General features: G+C 40.9%; 1 protein-coding gene across 1 annotated transcript in view; it reads right to left on the bottom strand.

Moving 5' to 3' along the window:
* Positions 1-334: 334 nt before the first annotated feature.
* gpp (DOT1 like histone lysine methyltransferase grappa) overlaps positions 335-18855 on the bottom strand; it is a gene marked incomplete at its 5' end in the record, with an annotated part of 43804 nt that continues 25283 nt past the window's right edge. Inside the window, 6 exon segments of the mRNA XM_076186393.1 lie at positions 335-4801; positions 6305-6614; positions 6717-8309; positions 10239-10388; positions 10504-10653; positions 10819-11054. Coding sequence (XP_076042508.1) covers positions 3840-4801; positions 6305-6614; positions 6717-8309; positions 10239-10388; positions 10504-10653; positions 10819-11054 — 3401 coding nt within the window.

Raw genomic sequence — 18855 nt, forward strand, 5'->3', positions numbered from 1 at the left:
TGTTGGTGGATACCTTCAGGAAAACAGGAAATGTGTCCTAAATTAAGAAAGGACCTACAAGGATGCTTAAAATACCTGAAAATGTTGTGTTCTCTTCATCAAATTCTTTACCACCTTTTCCTCCCTCTCATCTTAGCTATTAATGGATGATGGGTCGTTCCTGTATCCTGCCCACTACCCTGGGTCAGAAGCAATGTAGCAAGATATTATATCCGCAGCAAGGCCACTTCACTCAATCGGTGAATAATAGATAGGAATTACATTTAAATGTGTACACTTTTCTCAATACAATATTTTTACATAAAAACTAATGGAATAAATGATAAATACATAGTTAAAACAAGATGAGAATTTTTATTTTTGAACAATGGATACATTCTTACAGACAGCAGAGAAGTAAACCAAATACATATACAATACAAAAATGACAAAATTTACATTAAGTACAGGTAGAGCTGAACTTTGTACTTACATTCATGATCCCACAAGTGACAGAACCACATGTGCGATGATTTTTTTTTTTTTTTTTTTACATAACTCTGAAATATCACCAATCAAATCAGTTCACACATGAAAGCTGATTACTTTTACCAATTACAGCAAGGCTGTCAACATGTGGCAAATATGACCAGTATCCTGCCTTTTTTGAGAATGAATTGCATGATATTTTTTTATGATTTTTATTTAACCCTATGTACAAGTTCCTTCTGCCTGCTTGATTCACTAGAATTCTTGCCCCTATATTTCAAGAATAATAATTGTGAATATATTTTCTGTTTCTAAATATCTATTAATTTGCTCCTTGGCTGTGACATGATCACAGCCCTGATAGTGTTTGGCAGGCAGAAGGCTGGTAAGAGGCAGTGGACCACACAATGAGATCAGTGATTGTGACCCTAAACACAACAAAATTATCACTTGCAAGTTTACACTATTTACAGGAACTAAATGGCATTCACACTCTTGGGCTTGATGTTTTTGGAAGATTCTTAATTTGTTTTTATTTTTTTGTCTTTTTTTTTTTGTTTTTTCCATTTCTTGTCTAAAAGAAATTTTATATCAAAAAACATTGTTTGCCAAGCCCTGAAGTAATGAAGCCTATGGGATCTACAAATGGCAGTGACAAAGAGGTATAAAAATCATCAGTCATGTATGTTACACGTTATCAAAAGGTTGCATCCATCAAGATAACCATGTCTTTTTTTTTATTTTTATTTTTTATTTGTTTATTATTTTTTTTCTCCTCAGGAGGGTGCAAGGGGTTGAATGGTACTCTGGCTTTATACACAGGTATCACTGGCTGCATCACCTTTCACATACATCTTGTAACAAAATGGTCAACAATACTATCAATGATCAATCCAAAAGTATTAACAATTTTCCCAGGATCTACAACATGGCTGGTCACTTGAACACAGAGGCTTCCTATAATTCTGAACTTGGCCAGGATTCTCTAAACTGATGTTCTCCTAATATCAAGGCTAAAAGCAGAAAAATAAATGAGGTACAGTTGAAAGTGGCAATGCCTAAGATGGGAGTGTCCTCAATGACAGTTGCAGTACAATACTTTCCCCTCCTAAAGTTACAGCCGTGCGAGTCTTCCCTTGGAGCTGCAGCCAATGGTGTGCAGCCATGACAGAAAGCTGCAACTTTTCAAAGATGCTGCTTGTCCTAGACCATCAGACATGTTGAGTGGAAGGTGCTGACCACAAGCACCCTCCAATATGCATCACTTGTAATCAACACAAACTTGCATGGCAATGTGGCCACTGTGAACACATCTACTGTACTAATCTCCTTGCACGACACATACAGTCCAACTTTATAACACATTGATGACCACAAGCCAAACGTTACACAATTCCAGAAAAAAAAAAGAAATAATAATAATAACAGGAAGAAAGTATAATGTGTTTCTTATGAATTTGTACATATATGAAAAACAACAAAATGATAGGAGTGAAAGTATAAATATTGGTTTGGCACACAGAGTCCATGAATGCAGCTTGGCCAGTCCACAATCCAACATGTTACACATTCTACTCTATGATTTACATCTAAATCACCGGGCTCTTATGTAAACATTCTGCTGTTATGACTGCGGATAAATCATACTACCAAGCCAAAAATTAATCAGCATTAAAATAAACTTACTGAACACATTTACCGGTAGTATGGTGACATAAAAATGACATGCTTGAGAATAAGAAACCAACATTTTTCAAGCCTTGAATATGGTAATCCTTGGCTAAAAGTGATTTGACTCGACACCTTAAAACCCTGAAATGTTGGTCGAGGTAAAAAAAGTAACATTCAAAATAAATAACTCATAAATATTTGAGCACAATTAAAAACAAGTCAAGAGTCAGGAAGTATTATCTTTTGAAGTGGGAACAACTTTTCATTCAAAACCATGGGAAGCACATGAACCCTCCTCCAGTTTGCAAAAGAAAGAAAAAAAAAAAAATAATGATAATAATTAACAAGTTAATAAAAAATATATATAAAAAATTAATACATACATACATATACCAAAGGCTTTTTCTCCTTTACAAGGGAGGTAGCGAAAAAACAAAGGCATACTCGTAAAAACCACTCCCATCCACCTTCCTCCCTCTTATCTTGGCTCCTCCTGGATGATGGGTCATCCCCTGCATCTCACCCACTGTCCTGGGTCAGAAGCAGTGTCTCAAGACACAGCACATCCACAGCAAGGCCGCTTCATTAAATCAGTAACCTCCACTCTCCATTCCCTCATGCAGAAATGGACAAGATGGGGAGAAATCCCTTTGGGCTGTGTCAATCTATTTTTCACACATACTCCCTCACTCCCCATCCCCCACAACCTCCCCCTAATGCATCACAGCATCATTCATACACAACCATTCTCCATTCACCCCTATCTTCTGTCCTCTCTCATCCTTCCTCAACAGACATTCCTCTTTCCTAATGCCCCTTTTACCCCATCCATCCATCTCATCCTTGGTTGCCCCCTCATGTTCACTCCTTCCACACCTCTTTTACTAATCTTTCTTCACTCATTCTTTCCATGTGTCCAAACCATTCCAATACTCTTTCATCAACCCTATCTCCCAACTCCCTTTCCACCCCTGTTCTCCTCCTCACCTTGTTTCTCACTCTATCCAGCCTAGTAACCCCTATCATACTTCTCAGGCACCTCATCTCAAACACATTCAAACTACTCCTCTCTTCCTCTTTAATAAATAAAATTATAATAATATATTATAAATCAAAAATTAAAATAAAATGAAAAATATAAAGTATAAAAGAAAGCAAAGCTTGACACTGACTCTTGGCTCTGCATACATGGCAGTCTAAGGAAACTAAGCTGCCCAACAAATGACAACTTACACATCCCAGAGCCCCACAAGGTCAACACACTTGCTGTGCAAACAAACAAAACACCCAATGGCAAGACAAGAACATCAAAGTTGCAAGGAATAGGCCACTCCACTAGGCAATTAAGAATTCTTAATGGCAGTAGTGGTTGTATTGGTGGTTGTGGTATGCAGTAGTGGTATCAGTGGTAGTAGTTGTAGTGTAGTAGTAGTGGTGGTGATGGCTGGTCCCAGGAGTGGAGGGAGGGAGGGAAGATGTGGAGGGCTGTCAACTCAAGGCTGCCAAGCCATCTAGGTCACACTGGGCAGGACAGTTTCAAGGTTACTCATGCTGATGATTAAAGTTTTATGCAAAATTTCTGTCTTATCAGGTAGAATCACTTGAACTTTTGAATTTGATGGCTGGAAATTAATTGGAATCCATTCTTTACATTGTTTGACTTTGCAAAGGTTAGAAAGCCAGTTCGAGGTATAGAGGCATTACTTACAGTTTTGACTGGAATAATATGATCCCTTGTAACTATGTGATGGGTGAGCTTGGGGGCGAGGAGGAGGAGCTGGGGTTAGAAGATGGTGATGATGATTATTCTGATGGTTGTTGTGATGATGATGGTGATTGTGATTGTGGTGATGATGGCGTGACGAGTATACAGTATGGTATGCATGAGAGGATGATGAAGAGGAGGAATGGTGGGGATGATGGGAAAAGCTCACAGGAGGCTCTGAAGGAGAACTACCCCCTCTGCCCCGCCAGTCCCAATCCTTGCCCTTGGGGCGGAACTTGCCTACATGCTGTTGCTGCTGCTGTTGTTGCTGGACTGTGTATCCTTCCACAGGGCTTATACGTTCCTTGTGAAAGAATTTCTTTTTGAAATGCTGGTCATACAGACTGGGTTCCTGGGGACTACTACTGACCCTCCCTGCTGGGATCAATGGAGTAGTATCCAAATCCGAGGTAATGTAAGGTGGACTTTCTCCCCTTGGTGGAGGGTATAATCCAGGGGAATCTACACCACATCTGTCAGGGGAAGGTGTTGGAGGTGGGGATGATATGGGTGGGGTACGCATTGGGCGACGGGGGGATTGCGGAGTGGGTGGCCGGGCATGGGACGTGGGGCTCGGGGACATGCGTGGAGGCGAATGTGGAGAGTATGGTGGGGCGGCCCCAGGGTCCTGCCCTCCTCGTTGCACAGCCTCAACATCTTCCTCTTCTCGCTTGCCAGCCACCTTAAACTTAAGGGCCAGAGTGGATTCCCGTTCTGGTGGTGGGTAGTCTGGGATGTGACGACGTTTGGGGGACATGAACCCATCCTGACACGGGGATGCCCCTTCTGTTGACTTGCGTCGCTTGTCCACCTCTGAGGCAAAGGCAACTAGTTTGTCAAACCCACTGTTTATCTTGTCTTGCCACTTCTGAAGAGGAGATTCACTCCTCTCACAGCCTGAGGAATGGATGGCAAAAAATTTGTAAAAAATCTTCACTTTACTTATTCTAAAGTTAAAAGGCAATTTTCAAATATAATTAAATCCATTAATATCAATCTTTAAACACCCAAATTCTTATAAGATGGCTGTTAGCTTTTATTTCATCCAACCAAATTTAAGTGAACAATTATTTTTAAATAGAGAGAAGCCAAACAAATGGGCTCAAAGATCTCTAGCCAAATGCCACTCACACTCCTCAATCATATGTTTATGAATTCTACTCTAAGAGACCAAAAAAAATAAATAAATAAACAAAAAAGTAACATGGATAACTTCATGCACTCTTACACAATGAAAGATACACTGGCAGGGTCTCTCACCACTGGGTGTCAAGGGGGGAATTATTAATTCAATCTGCCCAGTCTTTGTTGTCAAGTCAAAAAAGCATTCATGGTAGCCAAGACAAGAAATACTGACGCCCCCAAGGCTGTTAGGGTGGCAGTGGGGTGTGCTATTGGGCTTGTGGGCTTCAATATACTGATGCTGCAGTTGTTTTACACAGCCAGTCCACAAGCCATGGCTAAAGTTAAGCAATGACACTTAAGACAAAAGCAGGCTGGCTACAGCCAATGTGCTAAGCAACAAATGCTGCATTATAATGAGCTAAGAGCAGATGCTTTTACTCACACATGGATGAAATGCTTAGAATCTGAACTGCCCTAGACTAAGCTTATTCCCTTGTCCATAACCAGCTGAAGCTGCAAAGAGGGCATATGGCTAGAATGTGCTAATAAGCTTTGTTCATGCACGAAGCTCTAATACTTACCCTAGACTACCCGTTAGTATACGTTTCTCCCAATATTGTCTACTAGCAGTCATGCAACAAACGGGGGCGACAGACTAGAGCCTATAAATAATCAACAAAAAAATATAAATAAGAGTGAATGATTGAAATTTGAGGTGCTCCTCTGCCTCAACAGACAAAACAATAGACAAGATGCCATCTTTCGCATCCAATCTTCAGTTCATCTGAGAGACTTGGAAGCTTAAGAAAGACAAGTATACAGCAAAGGAAAAAAATGAAAACCTAGAGCACATAAAAACTTGCTTGGCCTACTTGAATATGTGCTTTTAAAGTAACACAGGTAAACATGCTGAAGGTCGAGAGTCAAGTCCTACAGTCATGTCTGGGCCTCAAGATTGTCTGGCCACATCAATAATGATAACAAAGACAATAACAAAAGGCCAAAGTGCAAATAGAACACTGCTGCAGATGAGATATGAAGCAAAAAATAAAATAAAAATAAAACAACTAATATTTACTTCAATCAAGGCAAGACAAAAATGAAATATTGGAAGAGGAAAATATTTGCATTTACAACTATGGAAAGAAATCAGGAATAAGAAGAATAATCTTCAAACTAATGATTTATAAATAAAGATAAATCTAATATGAACAAGAAGACACATACAACAAAAGGAGATGGGGAAAAATTAACCACATGGCTGAAGGCACTTACCATCAGGCTTTCTGTCCACAGGTTCCTGCTTAGGTTGGCTCGTGCTTGCCCCACTCACAATAATGGAAGGCTTATGAGTTGATACTGAGGAAGAAAAATGTGTGGAAGAGGTGGATGAAGGAGGTGAAGGTGAAGTAATGACTGAGGATGCAGAGGCAGAAGGTGGAGGGGGTGGAGGTGGCAAGGAATCAGCTTGGGAGTAATGCTGTTTCTTTGGAGGAACTGCCATAGAAACAGGAGGTGGAGACCTCATCTTTCGCCTCATTCTCTCTTCTTCTTGACTTCTGGGATCTACAGGTTCTTCTTTAACCTGAGGGCAAAATTATGTTAAGTCAAACAAATAAAAAGATTAAGTTGGATTATCTGAACACATATTCATTTAATACATTGAATACAATTCTCTTTATTTTACCTGCGGAGTGTGTGTGGGACGGTGCATAAATCTTGCATGCAGGGTTGCTGCCAGGCCCTCTACAGGACCATCCACTCCTGCACGCCGGACTGAATCATTGAAATGGTGAGGTGAGGGCGTTATGTCTGCCCTAGGTAGAGCCACATAGCGGCTGCTCTTAGTATCAATGGGCCCCGAAGTTCCTCCTGGCATTGGTGGTGTTGCTTGTGAAGAAGGAGGAGTGGAGGAGGGCAAGGGGCATTTTGAGGTGTACATAGAAGCCAGTCTTGCTTCCAAGCCATCACGACCTGGGGAGGCTGTAGGTGGTGGCATATGTGGCTTCTCTTCATATGTACTACCCCGTGGAGATTTAACCCTTGGGTACATTAGCCCCTCCATGGCCTGAGGGGTATGTGGTGTTGGAGGCAGGCTTTCTGTACTGTTAGGGCGTGATATTGGAGAGTACACAGTGCGTAAGGCAGGGGATTGTTGTCGCCCATCTGACCCTTCTGGAGTGTGAGCTTTGCTATAACTTTCTTCCACTATTCGTGCTATACGAGAGTTTGGCCTTGGTGAAACTGATTTGCCTGTTATAGTCATATCCACAGCAGCATTAATAATGGACTGGGAGGAAATTTCAAGTGTTCTTTCAACTTCCCCGCTTATTAAATCACCAACATTTCTGGTGATGGTTGTTTGTTTCTGAACAACACCTGGTTGTCCTTCCATGGCCAACTTCTCTTGCGATAAATGACGTCTTAGTGCAAGTTTTGCTGGGGAGACTAATGTATAGTCTGGTTGGCCGCTTTTATTCTCCCGCACATCACGGCCGATGTCTCTCATGTCTCGCTTGTCAAAACGCTGGCCCTGGCCCTGATAACTAGGGTATTGTTGGAGGGTTAAGGGGCGCGAAGTCATTACTTGAGGTGGGAGCTTATCTTCATTTAAAGCATTTGTTATAATGAGTTTAAGCCTATCCTCAAAGTCTGCCACTCTAGGTGGCTCATGAGCCCGGACCATGGAAAATAGTTTTGGCCCCTTTTCAGCTGGAGGTCTACCAGGAATAGTAGGCTTATCTGGAGGGTTTTCAACCTTCATAGGAGGTGCTTGGGTATTTACATATCTTTGAGTTGCTGGCAGTGGTTTTCCACAGTCTACCACTTCCTGCTTCACTTGAGTTACTGCTCTTGTCTCAGGTGGTGGACACTGCCCTCGCTGCATGTCCATTGCCATCATCTGCTTTCCATCATGTACTCTAACCTCAGTACCAGAGGGTAATAATGGTATTCGTCCTGCTTCTATTTGTCTCCCAGTCTCCAATATCTTCAAGGCCAAGATCTCGGGATTCTTTTCCTCAATCTTACCAACTTCTGGAATGACTGGCCATTCCTGATTACGACTTCTGTGCCGTGCTTTATGTCTACCTGGAGACTTATCATTACGCTGAGCGTTACCACCTCCACTTTTGCTCCCATCCTTCGTGTTCGTACTCTCCAGATTTTCAACTTCAGTCTCTAATCTGGATACTTGGTTATGCAGCTTCTTTCTTTGGGCCAAAGTTTGGGAGATCTCTCTCAGAATGAACTCTTGAGTAAGATTGGAAACATCAAGAGTCTGGAAAGAAAGATTAAACCAAACATTATAATACATACATATATATTATATATATATGTATATACCAAAGGCCTTTTCCCCCTTACAAGGGAGGTAGCCAAAAAACAACAGCATAAAATCCACTCCCACCCATTCCATCCTCATATACTCCACTCCCATCCAACCCCCTCCCTCCCTCTTATCTTGGCTCCTCCTGGATGATGGGTCATTCCTGCATCTCGCCCACTGCCCTGGGTCAGAAGCAGAGTCGCAAGACACAGCACATCCATAGCAAGGCCACTTCATTAAATCAGCAACCCCCTCTCCGTCCCTTTATGCAGAAATGGAGATGGGGAAAAATCCCTTTGGGCTGTGTCAATTTATTTTTCACATATACTCTCTCATGCCCCCATCCCCCACCCACTTCCCCTCATGCATTGTAGCATCATCCATACACAACCATTCTTACACAATCACTCCTTCCTCTTCTCATCCATTCCCAAATGTCTATTTCTCATTTAACTTTTTAATCCCTCAAGGCATTTATTTACTTCTCTCAATCGATATTCTACCTCCACCTCCAATCCTCCCTTCCCCATCACATTCACACCCAAGTATCTAAATCTATCCACTTCCTCCAGTATCTCTCCCTTAATACTCACTTCCAGTTTGCTCCCACATTCTCCCCTTGTACATCTCATTGCCATACTTTTACCCACATTTATCTTCAACTTCCTTCTTTTGAACACCTTCCCAAACTGTCACTAACTTCCTTAATCCCTCCTCTGATCCTGCCACAAGTGCAGTGTTGTCAGCAATCAACAACTGGCTTATCTCCCAATTTTCTCCATTTTTTTTAACCATCTCCAATCGCTGACCCATTACCCTTGCACCACCCCATCCATGTATAAAATGAACTTTCAAGGCAACATAACACATCCCTGGCAAAGTCCCACCTTTACCTCAGACCACTCACTCTCCATTTCTTATTCTAATACAGGCTCTATTACTCTTATAAAAACTCTTGACTACTCTTAACAGCTTTCTTCTTATCCCATATATCTGCAATACCTCCCACAGTACCTTCCTGTCTACCCTGTCATAAGCCTTTTCCAAATCCATAGAGGCCCAAAAAACATACTTACCTTTTCCTAAAACTTTCTCACATATCTGCCTTACCACAAAAGTCTGATCCATGTTACCCCTATCAGTCCTAAACCCACAGTTCTCCTAATTCTCTCCCAACTACACTAAACAAACTGATCCCTCTGAAACTACTACACCCACACTTGTCCCCCTTTCCATTGTAAAGTGGAACTATACAGGCACCCCTCCAATCTTCTGGCACTCTATCCTCTTTTAAATAAACATTAAATAACCCCACCAGCAATGTTCCCTCTAATTTTTTGCTGTATTTACCTAGTTGTGTCTGCAGAAGTTTGCTTGTGTGCAAACTTTGCCTTCTCTGAAAAATATGTGTGGACCCAAGTGGATTTTAATATAATTTGAAAACCTTGTGTGCATACATTTTTTTGTGTACTAGTTGTTAAAACGTGTGTGCGCACATGTGCATAGCTTAGAGGGAACATTGCTCACCAGCCAGCCATTCCATCACTGTACCTCCCTTACACATAACATAAAAACCGGTAGCAACCATCCTTACCCATCCCGCACCCATTTGTTCCCTTTTATCTTAGATCCTTGTGGATGAAGGGTTATCCCCCACTGTTTGTGTCACAAGCAATGGAGCAAGACGCAGCACCCCCACAACACGGCCTGACAGCCAAAATTGGTTCACCCCTTCCACTTTCATTACATGGTAGCCCTCCCTCCTTGTCCACTCAAAAGTGAAGACAAGGAGAAATACCTTCAAGCTGCATCAATTTATCATCTTTTCACAACCATACTCCACTTACACCTACTAGTACTACAACCAATTATAGTGCTCACCCCATTGGCATGGCCATTTTTGCGGTATTTATTGAGAATTTCAGACTGCCGTAGTTTCACCAGTCTGTCTTGTTCTTGCTCTGCTGAAGTTACTTCTTGCTGCAGTGAGGACACATTTGCCTGGAGCTCTTTGTGGCGCCACACAATTTGCTAGAATATAAAAATATTTATTAGCACCACAGTGAACAACAGTAAGAGAAAATGAAAATGTTTAGAACTGAAGCAATAGCACAAGAAACTACTTAAAAATACATTCAATAAATACTTTGGCTCTGTTGAGAAGATCTTCGGGATTGGATGCCACCATTCCCAACTCAGCAATTCTTGCTCGCAGAAGTGCAACAGAATCATCTATTAGCACCTTAATCTGACGTTCTAGCTGAGCTGCCCTAGATTTCAATGCTTTATTTTTTTCCTGGAATTAATAATAACAATAACACTGGTAATTCTAATAAAGATAATAAACTACCATCTTTTGGCAATATTTTAAAAATTAAACAATCGAAACAATATCCTAAGTGTTCTGCATTTTTCAAAATAATCATTATTTCTTTATATACCAGTGAAAGGATTAAATTACCTTCTCTTCTTCAATTTGCTTGTCAACGAAGTCTTTATATTCTGGTTTATGCATGCCATCAAGGAACACCATGAACTGGTTTCTGAAGCGATCTAACATAACCTCCAAGGCATATGGAGTGGAGGAGCTTGGAGGTATGGGTAATTCCTCATGGCGAAGTATACCATCTTCACTTGAGGCAAATCTTGACAACTTCTGGTCAACACAGCCAGGCGCTGGTTCTTTATATGGTTCTTCTGCAGTAATGAGAATGAAAGGGAGAAACATGCCCATAAACCATGAGCTTTAATCAAGGGAAGAAACTAGTATCTTCAAGATTTCAATTTTACCAATTTCCTGCAGTTCTTGAGGTCTCTCCAATGCCTCTTTTCATCTTAAAATTATATATATTAACTTTTTAATTAAAATTACACAAACTGTGTCACACAGCTTAGTTACATTTACTTGAATTGTAGCATAGCAGAAGACTATCATGAGACACAAGTATATCATTAACATAAAATGGTGTTCATATTTTATATTCTTATTGAAATAAGGAATCAAACACTTTATAACATATTTCTGTTCAAATTTGTACTTTCAATCTATATATTCTTGAATACCTTGGATGTACAACTCAAAGCAAAAATTATAAACTTCAGTTTCGTTCTTGATTAGTGTCACCAATGGACCTTAACTTTCAATATACTCGTACATCTCCAGCTTCTAGCTGTTTTCCCATGCTGAAAAGACATCCTTTTCTTAGCCCTCAAGAATGGGCTACTTTCTTGTCATGGTGAGGGCACACAAAAATTACAATCTTGGCATCAGCATTTTAAGTTATATATTGAAGCAATAGCAATAGTACTGCATGCAACTTTGCTATATGGTCACTTGTTGTGCAATGGAATTATGTGTGAAATTCATCCACAGTTTACCCATGCCTTCTCTTCTTTTTCAGTATAGTTTGTCAACATCACTGGGGGGATTTGGATAGCTAAGGTCACCTAGCATATTTTCCTTTGTCAGTGAAAGCAAATTAACTTGTATTCAGTAAGATATGGAGAAATAGTAATAATAGATTGAGTACTAAATTTCCTGGTGTACAGTAACCACTGTACCAAAAAGAGTTATTACCCATTCAATTTCCATCTCAAATGTACCAGAGAGGGAATGTGAATGGGTCAGGTTGGAGTTGGTTGCAGGGAATAATACAAAAGAAGAAAGGTGAGGAGCATATGCCGGGAGGTATGTAGCTGCTGCCAAAGCCATCACTTTTGCTCTCTGCACCTCTGGGATTGTTGGGGCAGGTAACAATCACTGCTATGAATCAGAGAGAAGTGCAAGACTCGAATCCATGGCTAAAAAGACACGAGACCCACATGCTTCCTACTGCACCACCAGTGCACTAATAATACAAAAAGGAGTTAAAAAGAATATACGTAGGTACTGCTTTATAATACTCCTAAACTTACTACAGCAGTAAAGGTAGAATAGGCTGGGGAAGGTTGATGGAGTGAATACACACAGAGAGGAAAAAGATGCATTATCACATTTGACTGCAGAGATTTGGTTTGGTTTAATTTAACATACTCTTCCTCTCATTGAAGACTAAGATAATGTCACCTTATGGAGGACTTTTTGAAGCAGGGATATTAAGAAGGAAGGAGGGTGTATACAAGAAAGAGTTAAACAAAGAGAGGTCCTTTTATCTCTATAGGGGAAAAATTTTACTTGAACAGATAAGAATACTGGTACATAAATTTGAGAATTATGTAGGTAAGGAATGAAAATGATGACCAAGATAGAAATGAAATGGGAAAGTACTTCTCTCTCTTGTACCCAGCCACTTTGCTTCATTACTTCACAAGAAATAGCATACAGTTGTGTGTGTGATGGGGGAGGAGAATATCTGTCATGATGCACATGTGTAAGATATGGAATAGCAAGAAATCTGTAAGAACGGGAACATTAGAGAATATTTCAATGAGTTTGGGGAAGGCTATAGAAGTAGAGTGAAGTTTGTAGCCATCTAAGGATATGAACATCATGGTGGGAAAATGAGAGATGATAAATGACAAGAATAGAAGACGGATGATAATGTGGAGGATAAGGTAAAATGTGAAGGGGAGTTTGTAGTGGGAAATATCCAGTTTGAAAACATATACATACATATACCAAGGGCTTTTTTCCCTTTACAAGGGAGGTAGCCAAGAAACAGAGGCATAAATCCACTCCCACCCATTCCATCCCCACATACTCCACTCCCATTCACACCCCTCCCTCCCTCTTATTTTGGCTCCTCCTGGATGATGTGTCATCCCTGCATCTAATATGCTAATAAAAAATACAACGAGAAGGGATATAAACAGGAATGTCAGATCATTATGTTGCTGAAGCAAGAATGTGGCTGAAAGTATCAAATGCAAGGAAGAGAAAGAAGCAAAAGGATTGAATAGCGGGTGACAGGGGGATGTGGAAAAAATGGTATAGATACTGATAGAAAGCATGAAAGAGTTGGATGACAAGAGGAAAATGAGAGGGAATGAGTGAGAAAAAATAAAGTAGTGTCAAGCAAACCAGAATCTACAGCATTTGAAATACTGGCATAAAAAGAAAGTGGAGTGTGATAATAAATAATAATTGTTTACCCCACTATGACCGGTAATAGTCCTCAGGCCCTCCCACAGATCTCTCAGGGAGGAAATTTTGGACTGTTGTCCACTTTGTCTTAGTGTGGGACTGTTTCTGCCACCAGTACAAAGTAGCAGGAGAAGAGCAACCCCAAGTTGCTAGCTTTCCATGTGTGAAAAGATGTTAGAAATACAGTTTAAGTTGACAGATATCTTGGATCCAGTCCAGAGAGCAAATGTCAGCCCCATAGGGCTGCAACTCCTGATGGAGGTGAGGGGTAGATGGGTTTTGAAAATGGGCAACTGTGTTATTTAACACTAATACAACACAATCATAAGTAAAAAGTTCCTTCCCAGAGAAATAAATGAACAAATCCAGGCACTATTGCTGGTTGACCACTGTGGTGCAGTAGGTTTCCAGTAACTGAATCTCGACACAACAATTATCAATAATTATTAATACAGGTAAAAATCACATTATCACCATCCTGAAACCAAACTATTAAAACACCCAGCATCCTATGGACTGTACAAGTTCCCAAGGAGCAATACTATTACCTAAACCGGAGGACATTAAAGCTCTCATGCATATGGAAGACTTAACATAGTCCAGCAATACAACTAAAAAATTGCAACCCAAAAGTACAACAAATCTACCTCAACAAACTAGGTCTATGTCTGAGACGAAGCAGAATGTATGTCTACCATAAAGTCATCAGTTGGGTTGCTTACCCCTGACTACCATGAATCAAAGAAGCACCAATTGGATTAAATGGCCAAACTCTGCTACTGGACAAAAACCCTTAAAATTCTTGGCCTTATTTTAATACACATATCCTCCATTCTGTCAATACATAAAGACCTTACAATGAAGAAAGTAAACATAATGAGAAAAGTGATAAGTACAGGATTTAAACAGTAGAAAGAAATACTAACCATTGTGTACAAACGACTTATTTGAGCTACACTTAACAATGCATGCACAGCATGGTACCCAGCAATTACAAACAACACAAAGCACTAAGAACAATAACTTGAAGCACTAAAACAACCCCTGTAGAACATCTACATTCAGAAAGAAAATCCTTCTCATAAAGCAGCACAGTTCTATGCAAAGCCCTCAAATCCTACAACCTCACACTATATCATAAAAGCAGTGTAATGGAGAAAAAAAAAAAAAAAAAAAAAAAGCAACATATTGTTCAAACATCTACAATAATCTCCCCTCCAGCACCCTACTATAAATCCATACAAAACTACACTCAGATAACAAGACAAGGTTACCTCAACTTAACTGAGAAATCACTCCAAAGACAAGAACTACACTGGCAGCTCCTCAGCTGCCAGTGTAGTTCTTGTCTTGGGAATGATTTCCCAGTTGCACCCCAGCTGGCCACAGACACACTTACACCAATTACAAGAGAGCTAACTGGGAAGCCTTTAATGAAGAGACAGAACAACATTTTGAAACACTTAACAGTACACCAATCACAAACATAAACAATGCTGTGCACGCTTTTAATACAATCATACAAAACGCAGACAAGAGATACATCCCTAGAGGCAACAGAAAATCACACAACCCCAACTTCACACCAGAAATCCAAGGCCTCATCAGACAACGTGACACACTTAAACACGATACCCCCACACCTATCCCTCAAAACATAGCAGACCAAATACAAACACTAAACACTGTGATTGCCAATAAAATACATGAACAAAAAACACAAAATTGGCAAAACTTTATCAATACACTTGATCACAAAACAAACACCAGCAAATTGTACAAAACTCAACAGCATCACACTATCCAACACTAACACTACACGCTCTCACGCAGCAATAATCACAACAACAGATAATCTACCCTCAAACAGACAACAAGCAAACGCACTCATACGTCATTTTGCACAGACGAGCCATCTTACATCTCACCCTGACGACCGACGCACCATTCGACGTAAGAAAGACTTTCCCACAGACTCAGACTATACACCCTTCATAGACAGTCAGACAAAACTCATAATGCATAGTCTCAAGCACTCATCTGCCTGTGGCCCTGATAACATAAGCAACATCCACCTAAAACACATTGGACCACAAGGTATACACGCACTCACAAACATTGCAAACTACAGCTATTCACACAACACTATACCCGACATCTGGAAGCATGGTAAAATAATCACCATCCCAAAACCGAACAAAGACCCAACAATCCCATCATCGCACCGCCCAATCACACTTCTCTGCACCCCCTCTAAAGTCATTGAACGCCTAATACTTAAACTTGTCACACCATATATTCCCCTTGCTGACTCACAACACGGTTTTAGGCCACTACACTCCACAAACACTCTTCTGACAAACCTCACACAAAGAATTTTTGATGGCATCAATTCAGATAGGCCCCACCACAGAACACTTCTTATAACATTGGACATTAGTAAAGCTTTTGATGCTATCCCCCGCCACAACCTAACAAATAAAATATATAACACAGACATGCACAATAACACCAAAAGATGGCTGGCCAATTATCTGGCAGGCAGGAATGCTCATGTGTCATATAATGGCCAATCATCGCACATCAGAAACATTAAGAACGGAGTACCGCAGGGCTCAGTTCTATCCCCCACATTATTTAATCTATACATGCATGACTTACCCACGCCAGACACCTCAGAAATACAAATCTCTTCTTATGCAGACGACATAACAATCACATGCACACATCGTAACACAGACAAAGCTGCAGAAATAATCCAGCCTTACCTTGACACACTCAACACATGGTTCATCACAAACAGACTCAATATAGCTCCAACCAAATCTACAGCAACACTTCTCACCAACTGGACAAAAGAACACAAATACATACCTCATCTCTACATCAACAACACTCTAATACCACACACAAACACACCGAAAATTCTTGGTGTAACATACGATACATCCATGTCTTTCAAACAACACATCACAAACATAAAAAACAAATGCACACCTAGACTTAACGCACTTAAGTCAATCACTGGAACAACATTTGGACAAAACAAAGAAACTAATATAACAATATACAAACAATGTATACGCTCAGTGATGAATTATGCGAGTCCTGCATGGGCTCCTAATCTCAGTGAGACACACCACAACACCCTTCAAATCATACAAAACAAAGCCCTAAAAACAATTACAGGCTGCACAAATACATCACCTACAGACCATTTACACCATGAAACAAAAGTCCTCAAAGTCAAGGACCACCTCGACATGAGAGGCACACAAACACTTGCTGCAGCCACCACAAACACATCACACCCGTTACACTACATAGCAGAACACCCACACACACCAAGAAACATTAAAACAACACCCAAAGACCTTTATTACACAAAGATACTCTCTTCTCTTCCTCCACAACCACCAAATACCAGCCTCCGGAAACATATTCATAATCATATCACTCACCGCTCCATTAACACACTGAAAGACAACACACTGCTGCATGCCAGACCCCCTGATATCCACCCTTCCGAATCCTCTCTCCCACGTAAGGACAGAGTCCACTTGGCCAGACTGCGATGCGGTCACCACCCAGCACTTCTAAGCTACCAGAGTAGGCTGGACGACCGTGTTGTGAACAGCTGCCCAGGATGTAACACTTCACCCCATACCATACAACACATAATGGAAGACTGCATTATACACAATCATGCACGCAAACAACACAACATACACTCTATAAAGGATTTGTGGGAAAACCCAGTCTCGGCTGTGGCCTTCCTTGGGGAGACGGGACTGCTCGGACAGACAGTCTAGGGAACGACAACAACAACAACAACTACACTGGCATATGTGCTTAGGTTACCACCCTACATCAAAAGAATATCACCACAGAATTTGCCAGGCAAGACTCCAACTGTCTTAAATGCAACAACCAAACATGACACTGAGCACCTCATTTTAACTTGTCACACTCATGCCCAATACAGACATTAGAAATTCTTTTCTCTGAATGACCTGTGGTCCAAATTGGTGACCATGGCCAGTAATCTGTGGTCTTCTGCAAGTCCTTGGGCAATGGATAAGACTGAGGTAATCAATGATGGGTACCTGCTTGTGTTGGTCTTCCAATATGTACAATGATGTTGCACATTTTCAAAACCCAACACCCTCACCTTCATCAGGAGGCACTGACATTCAGTCTCTGAATTGGGCCCATAATATTTATAAATTTCAACTGTATTTTTTGCATTTTTTCATACATGGAGAGCTGACAAGTTGCAACTACTCCCGTATTCCTTTTACCCAGTGGCAGAAAAATAGTCCCACACCATTGCAACACAGACACCATAAACATATCATTCCACATAGATCTGTAGTAGGGCTTGAGGAAATCATTATCATAATTATAAGTTTGACAAAAAGTCTTAAGACGGGTATGTTGTAAAATAACTAGAAAATTGTAGTATGAAATGAACAAGTGAATGAAGAACTCATGATTGTGGAAGGAGAGAAAGTGTGATAAAGGATCTTACATACATACATATATATATACCAAGGATTTTTTCCCCTTACAAGGGAGGTAGCCAAAAAGAAAAAGGCATAAAATCATTCCCACCCATTCCATCCCTAAATACACTCCACTCCCCTTCACCCTCCCTCCCATCTTAGCACCTCCTGGATGACAGGTCATCCTTACACCTTGTCCACTGTCCTGGGTCAGAGGCAGAGTCGCAAGACACAGCACATCCAAAGCAAGGCCGCTTCATTAAATCGGTGACCCCCCCCTCCGTCCCCCCATGCATAAAAGGAGAAGACGGGGAGAAATCCCTTCGGGCTGCGTCAAATTTTGCTCACACATACTACCTCACCCCCTATCCCCCCACCCATTCCACCTCATGCATCACAACATCATCCATACACAACCATTCTCCATTCACCCGTCTTCTGTCCTCTCCCGTCCTTCCCCAAAGCCCCCTTCACCCCATCCATCCATCTCATCCTAGGACGTCCCCTCATGTTCACTCCCTCCACATCTGCCTTCCATACCTCTTTTACCAGTCTTTCTTCACTCATTCTTTTCATGTGTCTGAATCATCCTAATACTCTTTCATCAACCCTATCTCCCAACTCCCTTTCCACCCACCCATCCTAATACTCTTTCATCAATCCTATCTCCCAACTCCCTTTCCACCCCTGTTCTCCTCCTCACTTTACATAAAAAAAACTATCTCTGGACCAAGATCTTTATAGCAACTTCAAATTTCCACTACCCTTTCACATATGGAAAGCTGACAACTATTGACAGCGCCCTTCCTCGTACTATTATAAGCCCACAACAGTGAAAATATCCCACAGTAGTACAACACAGACAACAGTCCAAAAAAAATTCCCTTACAGATCTAAAGGTGAGCCCAAG

This window comes from Oratosquilla oratoria, chromosome 1, assembly GCF_046742065.1.
Source record: "Oratosquilla oratoria isolate Oo_2021 chromosome 1, ASM4674206v1, whole genome shotgun sequence".
Lineage (NCBI taxonomy): Eukaryota > Metazoa > Arthropoda > Malacostraca > Stomatopoda > Squillidae > Oratosquilla > Oratosquilla oratoria.